This window comes from Protomyctophum parallelum (assembly GCF_964188405.1).
Source record: "Protomyctophum parallelum genome assembly, chromosome: 18".
In the NCBI taxonomy this organism is placed as follows: Eukaryota; Metazoa; Chordata; class Actinopteri; order Myctophiformes; family Myctophidae; genus Protomyctophum; species Protomyctophum parallelum.
Window position 1 is genome coordinate 7,906,023 of NC_139716.1, and position 20,811 is coordinate 7,926,833.

The window sequence follows — 20,811 nt, forward strand, 5'->3', positions numbered from 1 at the left end:
TGACAAACCTTCCAGGTTAAGGGACTTCTGGTCTCCGAATGGAGGCGTGGGTTCAAATCCCACTTCTGACAATACTTTTACATATGGAACAAGACCCCGTGGAATTTTGCTATTCTTTTAGATTAAATTAGATACCTTTTGGCTTACCGTCTCTGGCAAAAGCTTTAAAATATCTATGAAGCACACAGAAGAAAACCCTTTACCTGTACTTTTTGTGGAAAATGCTTGTAAATATCTAAGAAGCACACAGAAGAAAACTGTTTACCTGTAGTCTACTTTTTGTGTATGTTCAAGTTAATTGGCTTCCATTGAATACAATTTGTAGCCTGTTGTTTTGTAGCTGCCAGTGTGAACACAGCACAACAACAGCAGCAGCTCTTTGTCATAGCAGCCATTGTCTGTTTCCCCTCCTGTGTAAAAATGCTGCCCCGTGTGAGGCTCAAACTCACTACCTTCAGATGACGAGACTGATGCGCTGCCTACTGCACCAACGAGGCTACAAATCACGTATTCATGCAAGCAAACATGGGTTATTACTACACTATTTCCAAAATTAAACTTTTTATGACATAGGCCAAATGCCACTGCTAAATGGACAGGCAAGCTCTGATCTCAACCTTACAGTCTGCACAAGGGGAATTAGCTCAAATGGTAGAGTGCTCGCTTAGCATGCGAGAAGTAGGGGGATCGATGCCCTCATTCTCAAAGGAGCACGCATGCTTGGACCCTTAAAAGGTCATGCATAAGTTATAGTAACTACTGCTTATAAATTGAGAGTAGCCTATTATTGCATTATTATACTGTTACAGTTTCATTACATAAGTGTTGAATTATTACTACATTACACCGTTATTACAATGGTATTACATTGGAAAGCAATACGTGGATTTAAACGAGGAACTTGTATGGATGTCAGGATGGCCGAGTGGTCTAAGGCGCCATACTCAAGGTGACAAACCTTCCAGGTTAAGGGACTTCTGGTCTCCGAATGGAGGCGTGGCTTCAAATCCCACTTCTGACAATACTTTTACATATGGAACAAGTCCCCGGGGCAATTTTGCTATTCTTTTAGACTAAAGTAGATACCTTTTGGCTTACACTCTAAAATTGGACGAGTTGAGTTAACTCAATAAAAGTGTGGAAAGTCATTGCCTCAGTCGAATCAAGTTAACTTAAACTCAGAATAGTGAGTTTGTGTAACTCGTTCATTCTGAGTAAGCAGTACAAGTAACTTGAAGTAACTTGTTTATTCTGAGTTAGCAGAACTTGGTTTTTCAGATTGTACACTACACAACGTGTTTATTCTGAGTTAGCAGAACTTGTTTATTTTGAGTGTGCACTACACAACGTGTTTATTCTGAGTTAGCAGTACTCATTCATTTTGAGTGTGCGGCACTATAAAACATGTTTATTCTGAGTTAGCAGTACTCATTCATTTTGAGTGTGCAGCCCTATAAAACATGTTTATTCTGAGTTAGCAGAACTAGTTTGTTTTGAGTGTGCAGCCCTATAAAACATGTTTATTCTGAGTTAGCAGAACTAGTTTGTTTTGAGTGTGCAGCCCTATAAAACATGTTTATTCTGAGTTAGCAGAACTAGTTTGTTTTGAGTGTGCAGCCCTATAAAACATGTTTATTCTGAGTAAGCAGTACTTAAACATTATATGTAGCCTGAATCCCTTAATTGCATTTCCTTTCAATCCAATAAGATAAATGCATTAAAATTACTTAAGACTTAATAAATTAATACAATTACAACTATCTTCATGTGCAAAACAATAATCCAATAAAACAATGCATTAAGTAGGCCTACTGATGTTTATTTTCACAAAAATGCTGTAAAAAATACCGTTTTGTACAGTAAGCATCAAGAAAAGCTTCTGTAAACAGTATAAGTATATACTGTCTTGTACAGAACATCTGTAAACAATACTGTCTTGAACAGTAAACATTTGATTTGTATGTTTACTGTACAAGACAGTATTGTTTACAGACAGATGTTTACTGTACAATATTGTCTTGAACAGTAAACATCTGTCAACTTCAACCTACTTCAATCGTGCTTATGTGAGAGATGGAACACTACTACAGCATCTTGCAGAGAAAATATACAGTTTCAAAGTATATCCAGAGCCAGAAGAGTACATCAGTGTGGCAAAAGCACCACTGCGTGGCAAAAGCACCACTGCCTTTCTGAGTGTGGTTATGACGAACCATGGCAAGGCTGGGTAACCTATCTTAACTAAGATGGGCAACTTTTGCTCAAAGCTTCGAAGAAATGGAGTAGTGGGCCTGGGCTGTGGCTCATCAGTCCAGGCACCTTGGCCGGTAGCCAGAGTCTGGCAGTGTGCCGCGGGTTCGACTCCCGATCCCGACGGCCTTTACTGCATGTCACTCCCCCATCTCTCTCCCCCTTTTCCTGTCAGCCTACTGTCTGTCTCTCTATAAAATAAAGGCGAAAACAAAAAAAGGAGTAGTGGATGAAGTACTAGCAAATGGGGGTAATAGTAGTAGAGCCAATCCAACCACCATCAAACAAGGATATCAAGCAGCCAAAAAGAGGTGAAGCAATTATTTGCATGCTTTACTTGACAAAGAATGCAAAAAGCCAAAAGAAATGCCAGAATGATTCTCATGATTCTTGGAACCGTCCAAATGCCACACATCTCAAAACGTATAGACCAAACATTCCCACTACACAGACGAGAGATAGTAAATCAGAAGCCTGCTGTAACGAACGTGGTAGAACGATGGCCAGCAGTTTTCACAGACAGTAAGGGTAAGCTACTGTTGTTTTACTTCGAAAAATGTCTGCAAGGTTGAGCTTCCTCCAAGGCATTGTACATTCCCATCCATCAGCATCAGTAAATGTTTTTCAAATTGAAGTGTACCTGGTCTTTCTATATCGTAACCTATAATATCTGTTAGCTTCGCGGCACGAAGCGACACACGGAGGCCAGTGTTCTCTTCTCTCAGCAGTGGACAGGCTCTCTGTGTCATCTGTGCTGCAGTCTGTGTCTGATGTTGAGGTGGGCATTACGGATGGTGTTGCTGTCGGTGTTCAGTGGGTGTTGCCGTGGGCGGGCGGTGCTGTAGGTGATGAGGTGACCTTATCGGCGAGATGGCCGGGTGGATGGGATAGGTGGACGGACGGTGACCCCAGATGAGCCTGACACCTGAGAACAAAAGTTAAGCCAAGTATGTAAAACAATAATAATAATAGCTTGAATATATAATAAATCAAGTCCCCATTCTTTTAAATCCTCTGCCATTATATTTCCCTCTACACTAAATCTATGCTTTATGTGACAGAAGTTTACAACGATTACTGATTTTAATCTACAGTACTGGTCTACAAGCTCACAACATGCACCTACCCGTGGTCTCAAAGAACTTCTCCAGCACCTGTAGTTCCTCCTGTGACCAGGGGCCAGCATTCTCTGGCGTAACTTTGAGCTGCAGCGTCTGGTAGTTATTTGGGTTTAGAGCCACACGACACTTCAGCACCTCCGTCTTGAACATGATGACACCTGGTTCGTTGGAGTTCACAATGGACAGCTGCAGGAAGGAGGGAATCGAGGGATTAGCAAAGAAACAATGGAAAGTTTTTGTATGAATTACTGTAAATGGAAGGAAAGAGGCTAGAAAGAGACTCTACGTAAAATCCCTGCTGAGCTGTGCAACACTCACCTCTTTCTGGATAATGCTCTGCAGGTGGTGTCTCATGATGAGAGCCCAGGAAGCGTTCCAGTGGAGAGCGAAGGTAGCTCCCTGCCACGCCCGGCACCAGGCAGGGCATGGTTGAGGGGAGCAAGAGGATGTCGGTGAGGATGGTGGGGATAGAAGGAGCCCATGGACGCTGAGGTAGAGGCAAGGCATACTACTGGGCATGACCTGGGAACCTGGGCAAACGAACATTAAGTTAGATGTCATGATTCACAATCAAGATGCTGCTGGTAAATCTAACAGTTGTGTCTGAGGACAGACAAAAATAATCGTTAGTCGGTTGTGTTGACAAGAAAAAAACCTATGCCAGCCTTATCCTTTAACCAAGAGAGCATGGCCGATAAGTGAACTGAAAAAAACTGAATGTTTTGATGGTGGGCTGACAAGCTCAGGCAGCAATAAATACCTAAATGAAATGCATTTTAATATACAAACACACACATACTGTAGATTTCTTCAGTCCATAAAAAACATAAAAGCTGGGCTCCACATGGTATCTTTACCTGGTGACTGGGTGGGCATTATGGAGGGTGATGGCTACGTTGGTGTGGTAAGGTGTTGGTGGCGATGTGAGTGGTGGGTACACCCCTCCCACACCACCTCTCATTTGCTTCTGCTGGGCTTGCAATTGGTTCACCAGGGTGTCCATCATGTCTGCGAGCATCTGGTTGCTGTCCACAAACATGTTGAGGAATGTCTGCACTCTGCAATGGAAAAAACATAAAGAAGAGTAGAGGAAAATGAAGAACATAATAAAGACAAAGTTTAAGGTTTAGCTTGCAACACACAATGCCTTCTGTGTGGAAACACGGTCTAGCAAAAACTAGGCTCGTAAGGCTCCATGTGGCCCAGTATGTACAGGCATTTATCTCCAGGTAGCTTCGGCAGAGTCATCGTCTATCCTAGATAAGATGCAGCATTCCGTAACTCTGCCTTGTCACTATGCCAATACCTTGAGTCCCGGGGGCCGGGTAGAAGCCCTCTACGATCTGTGTGTTGTCGAAGAGGCTGTAGGCACTGTCTCAAATGGCCACCACCCCTCGGCTTCTGCAGTACAGTGTTGCGGAAGGCCACTCGGATGTGTGTCGTTGACTGGGGTAGAATGGAGAAACACTGTAGGCTGTGTTGGTGCGCTGCGTCAGACCGAGCATGGGCACGAGGCTGATTGGATGAAATGAGGGATAACACATTTAGAGGCTGAGACAATGTGGTGGAAAAGAAAAGTACAGAAACGACACAGTCATAATTCAACATACACCTTGCTCCTTGTGCCTTTTAGTGGGCAGTTGGCCAGCACCAGTTCAGCCACCCAGGTATGGTTGTTCCTGCCCTGCAGGCAAAAGGTGCAGTCCAACAGGGAGCATTCTAGAGCTCTCTGGGTTTCCTCTCCTACCTCTTTACTGGGAAGGATTCTAGGGAAAGGGAGAGATATGTAAAGCGATTTTGTGGTCAGTATATTTTCAGCAACATTTCTTGAAATAGTTTGATGGTTGTGCTCGTGTGTGTATTAACTTGAGAAGGCGTATAGCGTGACTGCATCCGTCTCCCTCCACCTGGACTTCTTGGTTGGGGATCTCCATGTTGGACAGCTAGACACACACACACACGCAGACAGACATGCACATTAGTCTGGTGAACCGTGAGGAGGGAAAATTAGATGCAAGAACAGAAAATAATGGCTGGATGTGTTCATAGGAAGACAAAAGTGAGGAATTGTTAGAGAAAGACTGAAACAAGGTCTTTGATTCCTGTAAGGGAGGGAGGAAGGTAATAACACCCCTCAGAAGCAAGTAAGCAAAACGTGATAAAAGGCGTGTTGCACAACTAGAGGCCCTGGTTGTCCCAGGTTCGATTCCAGGCCAGGCCAGCAATGTGCCGATGACGTGTCCTATAAGCAAGACCCCTAAGATATGGGGACATATCTGTACCTCTGCTCTGAGGCCAATGAAGGGCATGTTGGTGTCACACATGGCCACATGGCACACATCTTTACAGATCGCTTGGGCTTCTTTGGCTCCAGAGCCCTCTGGTCTCCAGACATCTAATGCACAACACAGATAAATGTAATCTCAACACAACATATCAAAATAATCTACTTTATACTAAGCAAACAACAAATCATAATACCAGTAAGCTGACTTTATCCTAGACTCTTCTACACATATCTACCTTCCTCTTTGTTCCGGGGCAGGCCTGTTTCCCTGTCATGGTGTCTTGGACAAGTTGCTCAATGTTGGGTTTGAAGAGTTGCAGGAGCTGGGCACATGGATGTCCATCCTCACCCTCCAGCTGCGACACAGAGATGAAGGAATACTTGTACAATAGGTTTGTAGGACAACCAGGCACATCCAACATCTCCACAAGGAGATGTAAGGAGAGATGACGAGTGGGAAGAAGAGAGGCAAGAAAATAAGAGATGATAATTGAACCAAGGAAGACAGATATGGTAAAGGAATAATGGAAAAGCCCATGCAAAGGAGTGATTGCGTAATTTAATAAAGGACTGACATTGATTTCATAAATCATGCAGGAGTAACTCACATTGTAGTACTGTGGTAGTCGCATGAGCTTGATGAAGAGCTTGTGTTTGGATAAATCGCCTACAGGATGAGACGTGGCGTTGGCGAGGTGGAGGACATCAGAGCACACGGTGGGGAGGTGCTTCACAGACTGTCGGCAGCGCTGCTCACCCAACCACAACCTGGACAGAGAGAGAAAGAGATTATGATTCTAAAGAATTTCACATTTCAAATTCCTATCCATGTATAATTTCAGGGGGTGGACAATGGACATACTTAGCTGCTGTAGCCAAGATATAATTCACTTCATGTCATCATTGATGGTCTTCTTGATGTCATCCAGCATGGACTGGTCTGTTGAGTAGGGATTATAGGTTTAGAGATGAAAAACCACAGGCCGATGTTAACCTTATAATTGTTCTTTAACTTATTTTGCGTTGTGTATTACAAATCTGTTACAATCAGATTAATTTGTTGTCACAGACAAGGGGGACAAGGGCCTATTATAAGCTTTGCAGATCTACAAGCTATGAGCTTGTAGATCTGCTATTTTTGAATAGCTAAAGCATAACATAATGCTTAAAACACCAACAGGGTTCCCACCCAGAATGGGTTAAAGGGATAGTTCAGATTTTTTGTTACTTAAGCTATATGAAATTTTTTACATTAATATAGTGGTTGCAACTGTATTAATTGATTGCCCGAGTCCCGTGGTGGGAGTTCTGCTCTGGTTTTGGTAGTAGTTCCGGTCATTTTGTGGGGGGCACAGGGGCCACGCATTAAAAGTAAATGAATCCACAAAACTAACATTTGTATTGTTGACCCATTTCAAAAATATTAGTGCAACTTTCGTTCATTTTTGACCCCTCTATCACATCCCTGCAAGCGCGCCCCTGTGGGGCCCACGCAGGCTGTGTGTGGGCAATGAGGGCTATGCCAGCCTGCACCAAACCTGCACAGGCCCATTGCGGGTTTGCCCAAGTGAGGCCCACAGCTGTGGTCTCACCGCGGGCTTGCTGTGGGCAGCCCACACTTGCGGGCTGGGCTGGGCCCAGCCCATATTGGGCCAGTGTCGGTCTGTCCGTTCAGGGCCAAGAGCAGATTTGTACCTTTGGCCCCCATGCGCTTTTGTGTGGGCAGCCCATATTACAATAATTAATATATTATAATCATTTTGCCGCTCTTTTCACCCTGTACGTATAGTTGTACACACAGTCTCACACACACACACACACACACACACACACACACACACACACACACACACACACACACACACACACACACACACACACAATATTAATGTATATATGTATGTATGTATGTATATATATTATATATGTGTGTGTATAGTTACTTTCCACCACTGCAGGCAACCACATTTTTAGCACTGCTTTAAATTAACTTTGAAAAAAAAAAGCTTGGAACTATTTTTTCTTTTTTATCATATCACTCCGCGTTCTGCAACGTCTCACTGTAGAGCCTCAAGGCTCAGTATCACTCCGCCTGTCTGGGGTGGATGTCCCACCTCTCTCCTGTCAATCTGGCTAAAAGCATTAATCTCATTGGTCGACAGACGACAGTAGGAAAGAGGAGGACGTAGTTTGTTGCTGCGGGAGGCGGAAGGCGGGAGGAAAGAAAAAACAATAACGTACTATCTGTCTAAGTTCTATCTGGTGAGTTTTCTATGAATAATAATTACGTTTAACAGCAAATATTTGTTACAGTTTAAGTGTGATGTTGTGTTGAGGTTGTATTTGAGTACATTTAGCAAATTCAGATATAATTTCCGTCGAGTAGACCAGTTTAGTGTAGCTACATCAGCTGAGTTGTGGCAGTAGGCTATAGTTAGCTACTAGCAGCTAACTTTGACAGCTAGCTGTTGACTTCAGCTTAGCCCAATAAACCAGACTTAAACATGATAAGTTGCTTATTTCAAAGGTACACGTTGGTCAATAACACTGTTGCATTAGTGAATTGCACGTTTCAGCTGATCTACAAGGTCACAATGTGGCGCAAAGCGACGCTGTGTGAGCTTGAAGATCAGCTATTTTCACTGGTTTGGGTCCCAGGGATTTTTTGGCGCTGCACTGCGGCGAAATCGACATAAGGGCTACGCTTGCATGCGGGCCCTTTGTCTAAGACAAATTTCTTCCTCGGGAGACAAATAATAAAGAACCTTGATATGGCACATTTCTCTATTGTCTCGAAAAGCTTGTTTTTAAGTGTGAATTGGGGGGCCCTTGACATGAAAAAGTTTGAAAACCACTGGTGTAGGACACACACACAAGCACCCTAATGCTTGAGATACACTCATTTATTGATTTTTAAAGGCCTGATTCTAGAAAAAAATCTATTTTAAAAAGGGTGATATTTATTTTATATTACCAGCCAGAGATAAGATGAGAATCAGTCTGTAATAGGCTTCTACAGTAAACTACACACTCACAGCCTTTCATTAAATATATATATATAATATATGCCCATAGCCGTGCTATGAGCTTGTAGATCTGCTATTTTTTTGAAAAGATTGTGGGTCTTTGAATATGTATATATTTTAAAGCAAACATTTGTAACTCAAATCTTTGCTTATGGGGATTCTACTGTTACGAAGGAACGGAGCGCCTCTCTGACATCACAACCAGGACGTGGAGTGACATCACTCTTGACGTCCCTAGAACCATAAATACATGCCTACCGCAGGTCCTAACTGGAAGATAGCAATATAGCAACAGCAGTAGACCTTAGACACCATATCTAACACTACTGAACCTGCGGCTCAAAGGGAACTGGCTACCAGACCATCCCTTCGGCATCTCACCCCCTGACCATACTCAGGTCTCGGCCACATTAGTGGTCCCTAAACGCCGACTCAGAGACGCCAGGAGGTAAAGGGAGATCCCCATTATCGACCTGACAGCTCGCCTTCAGCGAAAACCTAAGGAGACGCCTATCATACAGTCGTCTATCATACAGTCCCTAACCCACCCACCGGGAAACTTCAATCATGTCCCAGGATGAGAACCCACTCGAAACTGCCCTACGTACCCTCAAGGATGCTACCGATCTAATGGCCGCCCAGGACAAGCGCCAGGCAGCCCAAGACGAACGCCACGCCGACTTAATGGCGGCCCTGGCTGGCAGTGCCAAGCGCCAGGCAGACCAGGACAAGCGCCAGGCAGACCACGACAAGCTCTTTACGGAGGCCATCGCGGCTATGTTGGCCCTTGCGGCCATGAAGGCGGGCCTGCTCCTAGGCCCGCCCGCCCCCAGGCCCGCCTGCCCACAGGTCCGCCCGCCTGACGGCCCACCCACCGGCCAACTGGCCCTCCGCGCTCAGGACGCGGCACAGCCGGGGGACACACCACCCCACCCAGGGTGCTACATTGCAGAGCCAACTCTGCCCACCGATGTTGGAATCCAGCACCCGGACAACGAGGCCCATGAGCACCCCGCCTCACACGGCAGGGACAGCAGCATACGCGGTACCCCTGCGCCAGCCCCCGACACTACGGTCGACGGGGGGAGGAAGATCGGCCCCGGCCTCGACATGGTCGACCGCGGCGTCAGCACTCAAGAGAGAAAGCTGGCAACGAACCTCCACTCAGGAGAGTTCAAGGGAAGGCCAGAACCACCCCCCATCCCACTGACACAGGCCAGCAGTGCACTGGATGGGTCAAGAGAGAACGGTGCGAGGGCTAGCCTAGGCACACCCTCGCCCACCCGAGACACCTGTCGTCCACCCGACTGGCCCATCAGCAGGAAGGACGACGGCGACCCACAGGGTCTCGGGCTATCTCCCGATACAAGCCAACCGCCATCATGCACCAACCATGGGTCACGCCAAGCGAACAGCCAAGCGACCACTGAGGACGTTCAGCTTCACGATCCGAACGCCCTCAAGGCGCCAACCGCCGCAGTGCCAACAACCGAGACGGCGACTACCTCTGTCTCAAGTACAGCTCTAATTGCTACAGCGCTGGCAGTCAAGACTGCCTTGGTCCCCGCCCCAAGCGCGAGCATACCGCTAGAGACCAAGAGATACGAACCTAGCATCGCGCAGACAGGGAACAAGGAGAGCACCACTTTAGCCCCAAGGAGTGGCCAAGTCGCCACGCCCCACCTTGTCCCTTGTGTGAACTCGCCTCGAGACGAGCACGCGCAGGCATTACAGCAGCAGACCATCACCGGGAAGACATCCCACCCGGCGCCCAGGAGAGGCGATAACGCCCTGCTCGATGGAAAGCCGCTGCAGATCAACGAGACGAAACCGAACAAAGCCAAGTCGACTAGGCTAGGCCGGCTAGGTTTAGCCATTCTGGTAATCTCACTGACAGCCGCAGCTGTTCATCACGCTGGGACGGCACGGCCCAGGCAACCGCTAATGATCACCGCGGGCCATCAGAAGATCAGCGCCTACCAGAGGAATGACTGGTTGGCACCAATCGACTCGAGTACGTCCCAGCCTGGCAACCCGCCAGGACCACAAACGAGACCCGGCGCAGCCAAGGCCGAACTCCCCGGTGGAGAGGGTCTTAGATCAGTAATGAAACAGCAGGAGCCAGTCATTGGTTGGACACTCCCAGCGGCCGCCAGCTGGACACGATCCCACACCACGTTCAAACGCCTCATCCTCGAGGTCCTATGGTGTTTGCTCCATTCATCATTTCAGATGCTGTAAGACCCCTGACCAACAGGTCCCGCCGACTGCAAGTCAGCAGCGAAGTCGGCGTTCCGCAGTCCAGCACCGTCCGACACCCCAGCCCCGCCCCACAAAGGACGCACCAAGGCCACTGCGTTTAAATAACGCAGGGGGGGAGAGGAACAAACGGAACAAACAACAGCGACAGCGCACGCCGACAAGATGAATACGCTACAACAGTCCAAGCATCGCTGTGCAGCTCACCTCCAGCACTGACGCATCGCCATCACTCAGTCTGGACGACAAGCCCGAAGAACAGGTCAACACTCGAGCAGAGTCTGCGAGAGCACCCCAACACACCTCAGGGCAGAGTCCGAAGGAAGCCTCACCGCACACGAGGCCAAGGCCCGGAGCGGCGACGGCCGCCACGGGTGTGAGGGGGGGAGCTCGAGGGAGGATCCCCCATCTGCACTACAGCCGCAGTGCCAAGGCCCCAGAGCAGAGTTGCACCCAATCTGCAATACCAGCGACGCACCCAATCTGCAATACCAGCGACGCACCCAATCTGCAATACCAGCGACGCAAGCCGCCCCAGAGGAAGTGGCGAGTTCGGCGCCGATCAGGAGGAGCCATCCTGGACCCCAGGCTTGTGAGCCACGCCTGATTCGGACACCGGATCGCCCTCCCCATGGGCCAGCCCGATCCCACCAGTCACCTGCCCTACATCCCCGGTTCTACATCGACCAGGCGCCCCTCGTGAAGAAGCCCCAGACGCAGCCATACAGCTGCATCTACCCACGGCACACGACGCGGCAGTTCGAGTCCCAAGAAGCCGCCGGCTACAACCGCAACGACCAGAGGGAACGAATAGTGAAGCTAATAGCTTCACTAAGGGGGAGTGTTACGAAGGAACGGAGCGCCTCTCTGACATCACAACCAGGACGTGGAGTGACATCACTCTTGACGTCCCTAGAACCATAAATACATGCCTACCGCAGGTCCTAACTGGAAGATAGCAATATAGCAACAGCAGTAGACCTTAGACACCATATCTAACACTACTGAACCTGCGGCTCAAAGGGAACTGGCTACCAGACCATCCCTTCGGCATCTCACCCCCTGACCATACTCAGGTCTCGGCCACACTACGAATGCATTTTTAAATCAACAGTTTAAAAAGAAAAACGTATGTCGCTATAACATCAGTGGTTCTCAAAAATTATATGTAATTGGCCGTGGATCCCCATCTCAAAATATTTTGTTCCAGGGACCCCCAGTAGTTGTAACAGTTAAAAATGTTCGCTTTAAGAAATGTATGTTCAAAGATTTGCAAAGAAATTCATGATTTATCAAAAATAGCAGATCTACAAGCTCATGAGCTTGTAGATCTGCTATTTTTTAATAGCCAAATTTCTTATGTCCCTCTTTGAAAAATACTTTTGGACACGCCTGACATACACCATCATTTGCCCACAGGGAGCCATCTTCTGTCAACTGGGAGACAGCCCAGACTTCCTCACTTGAGTTCAGGGATACTCACATCAGCAGGTATGTTTTAGTAGACTGTAAAAATAGACTGTAAAAATAACTAACCACTTAAACCATCTTCTTACTACTTCTTTCGGTTAATTCCTATTGGGGTCACCACAGCAGATCTTCAATTTCCATCTGGTTGTGTTGTCTGCATCTTCCTCTGTGACTCCTGCCACCTGCATGTCATCTTTCATCACATCCATAAACCTCCTCTTTGGCCTTCTCTTACCTGGCAGTTCCACGTTCAGCATCCTTCTCCCAGTGTTCCCCTCTTCCCTACTGTCCAAACCATCTCAACCTCGCCTCTTGCTTTATCTCCAAACCTGGGCCGATCCTCTTATATGTAGTCATTTCTGATCATGTCCATCCTTGTCACTCCTAGTGAGAATCGTAGCATCCTCGATTCCACCAGCTCTGCCTCCTGTCTTTATGTCACTGTCACCGTTTCCAGGCTGTACAACATGGCTGGTCTCACTACCGTTCTATTACACTACCTTTTTGTCACAGATAACTTCCTCATCTGTTCCACCCTGCATGCACTCCTCTTCACTTCTCATCCACACTTCCCATTACTTTTGATAGTTGACCCCAGATATGTCAATTCCTTCATACAATTCTCAATATATACATGATCATTTTCCCCCAGGGAGCCTACTTGCACCAGCTTTCAGAGAACCTGAGAGCCACCTTCGACCTGCATCCTTCCTTGCTTCTAAAGGACACTCTTTGTCATGGCTTCCAGCAGTTACTGGACCAAACGCCGGCGCACACTAAGGATCCTAACTTCTTTTGATTCATCCTCAGTTCAAGAGATAAATACAAGTGATATATTGGGAGAAGTGAATCCTGAATCCAATCTGACCTTTAATGTCAACGATGAGGAAGATGAAGTTTTCATGGACTGCCTAAATTCATTTGATGATGACTGTGATACTACACTTGTGAATGATACAGTCCCAGATGGTGACGGTATTATAGAGAGTAGTGATGAGAGTGATGCAGAGGAAGAAGGTGACAGTAGTGATGAATGTAATACAGTTGAAGATGAATGTACAAAATTGGCCAAGTTGCTGTGTGAGTGGGCTCTGAGGAACGATGTGCCACAGAATACACTCTCAGATCTTCTTTGTACACTGCAGGAGTTCCATCCAAATTTGCCAAAGCAAGCTCGCACCCTGCTTCAAACAGCAAAAATAGTAGCCAATGTTAAAAACATAAAAGGAGGTGAATATTTACATTTTGGCATTCTTTCTTACCTACAGACAATTTCAACAAGTCTCATCAACAGTGTTAGCAACACTATTGGCCTCCAAATTAATGTTGATGGATTGTCTTTGTTTAAGAAGAGCTCTCTACAGTTGTGGCCAATTTTAGGTAAAGTGACATTTGAAAAGGAACCTTTTGTAATTGGCATCTTTTGTGGCAACAGCAAGCCTCTTGATTTAGAGCAGTATTTAGATGACTTTGTGCAGGAGGTAGCCAGGCTTGAAGGAGGCTTTGAGGTGGCAGGAAAAAAATTCAGATTGACGATTGACTGTTTAATTTGTGATGCTCCTGCAAGAGCCTTTATCAAAAACATTAAGGGACACAATGGGTACTTTGGCTGTGAGCGCTGCACTCAAGAGGGAGTCTATGTCAAACATCACATGACTTTCCCAGAGAAGACGGCTACACTACGTACAGATGATCAGTTCTCTAGGCAGGAGGATGAGGATCACCACAAGGGCAACTCTCCCCTTGCACGGCTTAGCATAGGAATGGTCACAATGTTCATATTGGACTACATGCACCTCGTTTGCCTCGGAGTGACTCGAAGATTGATATTCTTTTGGATGAAGGGTGATTTGTCATGTAGATTGGGCGCTCGGGCGGTGATGGCCATTTCTGCCAGGTTGCAGCAGCTAAGGCAACACATCCCAATCGAGTTTCAAAGAAAGCCAAGAAGTTTAGCGCACGTAGACACATGGAAAGCCACTGAGTGTCGCCAGTTCTTACTTTATACAGGTCCAATTGTCTTAAAAGAGTTCCTTCCCTCCTCCCACTACAATAATTTCATGAACTTCTCCATTGCCATGTACATGATGCTCTGTCCTGCCTTGTGCAATTATTATTGTGACTATGCTGATAATCTCATGAAACATTTCTTATGTGAATTTGAGCAGCTGTATGGTATTGATGAATTGATCTATAATGTTCACAATTTGACTCATTTGGCTGATGATGTTAGGAGGTATGGAGCTTTAGATGGAGTGTCAGCTTTTCCATTTGAAAACTATATGAGGAAATTGAAAAAAGCAACTCGCAAACCTCAATTTGTTCTTAAACAGATATTTCACATAATTACACTTGAGCGGACCTTTTTTACAACAAAAAAAGCAAAGCAGACAGACAGCAAGACACCTTTGCTGAAAATGAAACACTCTTGTGGCCCATCAATACCATACCTGCCTCACTGCACACAGTATAAAAAGGCTGTGTTTCAGGATTTCTGTGTTGCCACAACTACAGGGGACAACTGTGTGATGGTTCATGGGGATTTGGGACTGGTACAGAACATACTATGTGATGAAAAGTCGGATAGAAAGTACATCATGTACAGGAAGTTTTCAAAGCTAGATTCTCTTTACTCAAGTCCTCTAGATTCAAAAGACATTGGCATTTATAAAGCAAGTCATCTAGAAAGTACAGATCAAATAATCTGTTTGTCAGCTATAACAAGAAAATATGTTTTGCTTCCCATGGACACAGAATGGGCAGCTATTCCATTCCTCCATAGCTACTGAGTGTTTTTGTTTTTATTTTTGTTGTCTTTTTTTTTTGCCCCTTTTTTTCCTCCTCCTGTTTATGTATTCATTTTCAGCTCCTCCTAATGGCGTTGTACAACATTGTGGAGTTCCTGGATAACTCTGTAGCCATTGTGAGCAGCAAATGGCTTAATGAGGACTCGTCAATGACTATGTGGCCACCGTACAATGACCCCAGCAAAATCAAGGCAGCTTTGGTGACGCATGATGTTCCCATGTTCACATGGACAGCACATCAAATCAAAATTTTGGCAACAGCAGGTATTTATTTTCTTCCAGATTTGGGAGCCATTAAATTTAAAGGGCCACTTGAGCCATTTTCGATGCTTCATATAATTGGTCCTCACTAATGTTCATTATAAAACGGTAGCATTTTGTTGACAGCCCTTCTGAGAGACAGACCAAGTAGACAAACATGGTACCATGTTATAATGAGCATTATTTAGGACCAATCATATGGAGATTGGTTGAAAATGGCTGAAGTGGTCCTTTAAGTGCTTAATCGATAACCTTTTTATTAAAGCATTTAAAAATGATGTACTTTTTTTATTATTCTTAAAGTAATTGCTATAACTACTAATAAAATAGCTGATATTTGATTGCCTAAATTGATGCAAGGCGTGACACTTACTTTGTTTCTTACTTGCACTCATTTTGTTACATTACAGTGGATTATGATAAGGCAAGGTGTAAAGCCAAAAAGGCAGAAACGAGTTTGATTATTGAAAGTGAACCCGAAGAATTGGGTCGCAGTCAGCGGTCAAGACAGTAAGTGTTCATTTCGTATTTTTTTATTTGTCTTAATGCAAAGCTGTTTAAATATTATATAAGGATTGTAGTACTGGTGCATTATTCTATATGTTCTGAACAAGATCATGAGAGCTATTACTATGGCTAAAATAGTATGAACCAGTCATTCAGTTTGTGTGCTAAAATGCATTCTTAGATTGTTGCTCCTAATTTTCCACAGAGCTACTAAACGCTACACTGAGCCTGAGAGTGCGCCACCAAAACGGCCCAGACAGTCTGAAGTGGTAACAGTTCCGGTCGTACACCAGCCACCAGTCCCACCACCACCGATGGGTTTGCTGTCTTCAAGTCACCGTGCATCAGCGAGTCCCCTGACACTGGCGAGTCGCCTACCACCGGCCAGTCACCTGTCAACGCAGAGTCGCCTACCACCGGTCAGTCACCGGTCAACACAGAGTCCCCCACCACCGTGGGCCAGTCACCGGTCAACACCGAGTCCCCCACCACCGTGGGATAGTCACCTGTCAACGCTGAGTCCCCTACCACCGTGGAGTCACCTACCACCGGCCAGTCACCTGTCAACAGCGAATCCACCACCGGCCAGTCACCTTTCATCTGTGAGCCACCTTCCACCTGTGGTCGTACCCCCTGCTGTGAGGCGTGCTCCATCAGCAGCAGGTATGTTTGATAGCCCCAATAGATACATGGGGAGACAGGAATGCCCACAAACGTCACATCTGGATTTAGCATGGTTCATGTATGTTTACGTCTGCAACCAGTTTGTTTCAGGATGTTGAATTTAATGTTGAATTAATCACTTGGAGTAGCTTCCCACACAACACACTTTAACAGCTAACTAAGAATGGCAGCTTCCATTGTAAAATCTGTAGTTTACTAATGTAACCCAAATGAACTATTAATAATGGTTAAATTAACAGGATTTTTACATTGTAGCTCCGTCCTGTTAACCCATTTAGACTTGAGGAAAATTCTGAAAACGCCTTCTAAATCCTAAAGCCACGTTGATGTTTCACCGTTGCGACACGACTTAGGCTGGAAAATAGCAGATCTGCTATTTTCGGCATCCAACTCTGTCATATGGTGACGTATGGGGCTTTAAGAGTTTCAGAAATGAATGGCGTAGACACGTTCCCAGATTGAAAGGTTTAACAGCATGTAGATTATCCCGGTCTGAATGGGTTAAAAAGGTACTGCTCTAGCTCCGTATTCTTTACCATGGATGATAGGTTAGGATTTGGCTTTTGTATAAATCCATGCACGGTAATGACACATCATCAGACGGTAATGGAATTATGCAATATTACACGAGAGGTTGTGCTTTACCGTGATTATCGGCACAGCATTGCTGCAGGAACGAGGCAGAGCCGAGTTCCGTAAGCAGCGCTGAAGGACCCGGCACAGCTGATATTTATATTATACTGATATGTATATTTGATATGTATATATTGATAATCATATCTATAGAAAATTATATCCGATTCCACTCCCCAGCTAAGAGGTGCTGATGATGCTATGCCGTGTGTTACAGTTTCTGTTCAGTTTCTAATTATAGTTTTTCCTTCTCAGGTATTGACAGATACTTAATTAACACGATGGAGGAAATTAAGGACAGGCTGACTATGCTGGAGAAGGCAGTGGCAAATCTCTCTCGCTCAAATACAGCAGAGATCACGTTGCCTGATGACATCACATTGCCCCTTCAAACCTACGAGGACATGGATGTCTTGGAGCAAAGAATTGAAGACCATCGCTGTCGTAAAGATTTGGTATATAAATAAATGATATTGTATGCTAAATTCATTTTGACTATTGTATAATCACTTAGCAATTCTACATACAGTGGCCCTAACCTGTTTTGCTTTCTATCATTTGTTTTTACCAAAGGCAATAATGTTTTATTTCCTGTCTATTTCACTTCCTGTCAGATTGCCTATCTAGGAGCCATTGGTGGGTGTGATGTCCAGGTTGCAACAAGAAGGTTGATGACGACATTGATTGGCCATTCTCTAGCCAATCAATTAAATTGGAACGGCTCAAATCAAAAGAGACCTTTTCAGTCCCTGAGACTGAAGAGGGTTGTAACCGGTAAGTCTAAATAACTCGATTCAAAATTGATCATTTTCACCCTAATCAAACACGTACTCATTTGTTAGTCAAACTCGTATTTGAAGTCAAATTCAAACACTTGTATGGAAAATGTATTTACTTATTATAGAGCAGTGGTTCTCAACCTTTTTACACCAAGTACTAGAGCCCTGCACGGGCCTAAAATATGGGCCCGTGCCCGGCCCGGGCCCGTGGAGTTAAGGCCCCGCCCGGCCCTAAGCCCGTTGGTCAAGTCCAGAATAGGCCCGGGCCCGGCCCAAAAGCCCGACATTTTTTATTTTTTTATTACGCTATTTCTATAGCATGCGCGCCGCGGCCGCTTTATTGGTGCACATTTGTTGCACGGACGCAGCAGCAGCAGCTACTGACTCACAGCTGCACTATATCGCTCTGATAAACCCACATTAAGGAACAAGAAGTCAATAACACACAGACATCACACTAAAAAGTAGCCTACTTAATTATAGTTTTATATAGTAACTGCTGCACGTGCACTGTCAATCAGCGCAACGCGTTGTGAGCTTGCAGATCGGCTATCGCGGACTCACGCTGCATTATAAAACCCAGAGTAGACGGACAATAATAAGAACACCTACGTTATGTATCTGCAGTTTCTGCAATGTACAAATCCAACTTTGTGTGGTAATAATGCTCCCGCAGTATTTAATTTGTTTTTATTGCGGAGTGCGGACTGCGAATCTCCTGAAATGAATTCTGTCAGAGAGCCGTAGCCTAGACCTACACTTACTTAGTACTCGGTGTGTGACTGTGTGTGTGTGTGTGTGTGTGTGTGTGTGTGTGTGTGTGTGTGTGTGTGTGTGTGTGTGTGTGTGTGTGTGTCAGTGTGTGTGTGTACAGCTGCGCTGCATAATAATTAGGAGAGAGAGAGGACGAGAGTTTAGGCGCGGAGCGAGAGAGATAGAATGTAAAACACGTTGTTTCAAAGTCTTTATAGTTTTGACCATGCAGATTTTAGTGTGCTTGTGTGTGTGTGCGTGTGTGTGGACACTGTGGAGGGGTTATTGTCACGTCGTCACTATGGAGCAGACAGCAGCATGCTGCCGCGCTGCGGAAGCAAGTCCAGTCTGCATGGGTGAAATTCACATCGGAAAATTAATATAACGGCGCGTGAGCCCGCCCGGCCCACAGCCCGTTTGGCAGTGACAAAGTCGGCCCGGGCCCGGCCCGTTTTGGTGGGCCGGGCCGGGCCCCGTCGGTACCCGACGGGCTTGCAGGGCTCTACCAAGTACCACCAAGTACACTATTTTTCAAAAATAGCAGATCTACAAACTACTGCTATTTCTGAATAGCCAAAATAAATCTAAAAAATGTAATGCGTTCCCGGTCTTAAAGGGTTAAGAAATCAACTCTTTTCAGTAGGCTACATGCGTTTGGTTGTAAGACACCGTTTGAAATGGGTTTCATCATGTGTGAATGACTCATTATCACCACACTATCTGTAGGCTACTCCTCTGCCCCACTCCAGTTCTGTTGAATCCCAGTTTCCGCCTCATTTTAACTGGGTTATTGTGCCATTTAATCGGCACCAATTGGTGCTGGGAGTCTGGGTGCGATTCTTCTGTGACGTGTGACCCTACACAACCACCACTTCAGTTTCTACGTGCTGCTGGTCAAAATATTCTCCTCTTGATCCACACTTAGTTCCAGTTTTGAGCCACGATTGCATCATTTTAACTCTTCCATAATTCATAGAAGTTTTTCGATAGTAGCCTATTATATGTTTTTATATATCAGTCCCCACATTTTTATTTTTTGGGGAGGTTGCTCTGCGTACCACCAGAGGGGGCCTCGCGTTTCACCGGTGGTACGCGTACCACAGGTTGAGAACCACTGTTATAGAGTATTAGAAAACAGGCAGTAGGGTTAAAAGAACGTATGCATAAAGAGTTGCGATACAATCTTTGAAATAGCTAGCAAATAGAAATAGCAAGTTGCTGTTGGTTAAAAACCTTGTATGTCTATACCATGACTTTTCAGGAAATGGTCATGGAAAATACAACCTGGTTCCAGTAGAGTTATTTAGTATCAAGTAGGGCTTTCATTTACAAAAACAGAACAAAAACACATAAAAAGTTGAAGGATGTTGATATAAGATCTGCCCGACAGCAACGAATAAGAAATTGCTTACTACAAAATAATTGTTTCATATAAGCCTATTTGTTTTTATGTTTCAGAGGCTGTAAGAAAGTGCCGCATTCAGCCTAGTCCTCAGGAGTCGGATGTGGAAAAGGAGATAATGGTGTGGCTGCGGAACTCGCGAGACAGAGCGGGTGGACGAAAGCAGCGATTTCACCGTCAGCTGGCTAGCAGTGAGGCCGCAGTGGAAGAGTAAGCTTTGACAATGAATACTTAAGTATAAATATGTATGTAATTGTATGTATGTATGTTAAAACATTTTTTTTAAATATATTTCCAGGTGACTGGAGGTTGGAGTGGGTGACCGTTGCATGATGGGATGAAAGGGAGGACAGAGGGAGAGAGTCGACCGTCCATTCTTTTTTTCCCTTTTTTTTTGAACTTCACATAATTACAAGTAGGCCTATACATTCTTCTTACAACGGATATTAATATATCATCATATTATATAATTGTAATGCATTTGATGGCCGCTGTAAGCAGCACATGCAATAAATATATTTATTGCATATCACTGTCCATTCTTTTGTTCATCTGCCATCTTTAGCTGTTCC

General features: G+C 45.3%; 3 protein-coding genes and 1 long non-coding RNA gene across 5 annotated transcripts; 1 reads left to right on the forward strand and 3 right to left on the reverse strand.

Annotated features, from left to right (window-relative positions):
* Positions 1–2,901: 2,901 nt before the first annotated feature.
* On the reverse strand, positions 2,902–4,383 carry LOC310875541 (uncharacterized protein). 2 transcript variants are annotated; one of them, XM_083788817.1, is made up of 4 exons: positions 4,229–4,383; positions 3,690–3,901; positions 3,377–3,557; positions 2,902–3,168 (listed from the first exon to the last, which is right to left on the reverse strand). In XM_083788817.1, exons 1-4 carry the CDS (start codon positions 4,245–4,247, stop codon positions 3,110–3,112), a joined length of 471 nt encoding a protein of 156 aa, XP_083644943.1. In that variant the 5' UTR covers positions 4,248–4,383; the 3' UTR covers positions 2,902–3,109. The 2 variants fall into 2 exon arrangements, with proteins under 2 accessions (XP_083644943.1, XP_083644942.1); XM_083788816.1 differs by having other exon boundaries at positions 2,911–3,175.
* Positions 4,384–4,622: 239 nt separating this feature from the next.
* Positions 4,623–5,933, reverse strand: LOC310875937 (mediator of RNA polymerase II transcription subunit 14-like; the record flags this gene model as incomplete). Its single annotated transcript, XM_083789371.1, has 5 exons — positions 4,623–4,886; positions 4,984–5,137; positions 5,238–5,314; positions 5,719–5,766; positions 5,895–5,933. The coding sequence occupies 5 exons, from the start codon at positions 5,931–5,933 to the stop codon at positions 4,623–4,625; spliced, it is 582 nt and encodes a 193-aa protein (XP_083645497.1).
* Positions 5,934–5,959: 26 nt separating this feature from the next.
* On the reverse strand, positions 5,960–6,582 carry LOC310875285. The gene is made up of 3 exons (XR_014570630.1): positions 6,521–6,582; positions 6,267–6,426; positions 5,960–6,080 (listed from the first exon to the last, which is right to left on the reverse strand). It is a non-coding gene; the product is annotated as an uncharacterized lncRNA (long non-coding RNA).
* An 8,569-nt stretch (positions 6,583–15,151) lies between these two features.
* On the forward strand, positions 15,152–20,569 carry LOC310875287 (uncharacterized protein). The gene is made up of 7 exons (XM_083788471.1): positions 15,152–15,484; positions 15,892–15,991; positions 16,194–16,651; positions 17,561–17,760; positions 17,920–18,079; positions 20,296–20,449; positions 20,538–20,569. Exons 1-7 carry the CDS (start codon positions 15,289–15,291, stop codon positions 20,539–20,541), a joined length of 1,272 nt encoding a protein of 423 aa, XP_083644597.1. The 5' UTR covers positions 15,152–15,288; the 3' UTR covers positions 20,542–20,569.
* The last annotated feature ends 242 nt before the right edge of the window (positions 20,570–20,811 follow it).

What these genes read in the sequence shown, in the direction of transcription:
- LOC310875287 (XM_083788471.1), top strand. Translation starts at nt 15,289, where the DNA reads ATGGCGTTGTACAACATTGTGGAGTTCCTGGATAACTCTGTAGCCATT. An exon ending in CAAAATTTTGGCAACAGCAG is followed by an intron (nt 15,485 to 15,891) that starts GTATTTATTTTC and finishes GTTACATTACAG; the next exon opens with TGGATTATGATAAGGCAAGG. An exon ending in GCGTGCTCCATCAGCAGCAG is followed by an intron (nt 16,652 to 17,560) that starts GTATGTTTGATA and finishes TTTCCTTCTCAG; the next exon opens with GTATTGACAGATACTTAATT.
- LOC310875541 (XM_083788816.1), bottom strand. An exon ending in AGAGCATTATCCAGAAAGAG is followed by an intron (nt 3,558 to 3,689) that starts GTGAGTGTTGCA and finishes TCCTTCCTGCAG; the next exon opens with CTGTCCATTGTGAACTCCAA. An exon ending in GAAGTTCTTTGAGACCACGG is followed by an intron (nt 3,176 to 3,376) that starts GTAGGTGCATGT and finishes TTTTGTTCTCAG; the next exon opens with GTGTCAGGCTCATCTGGGGT.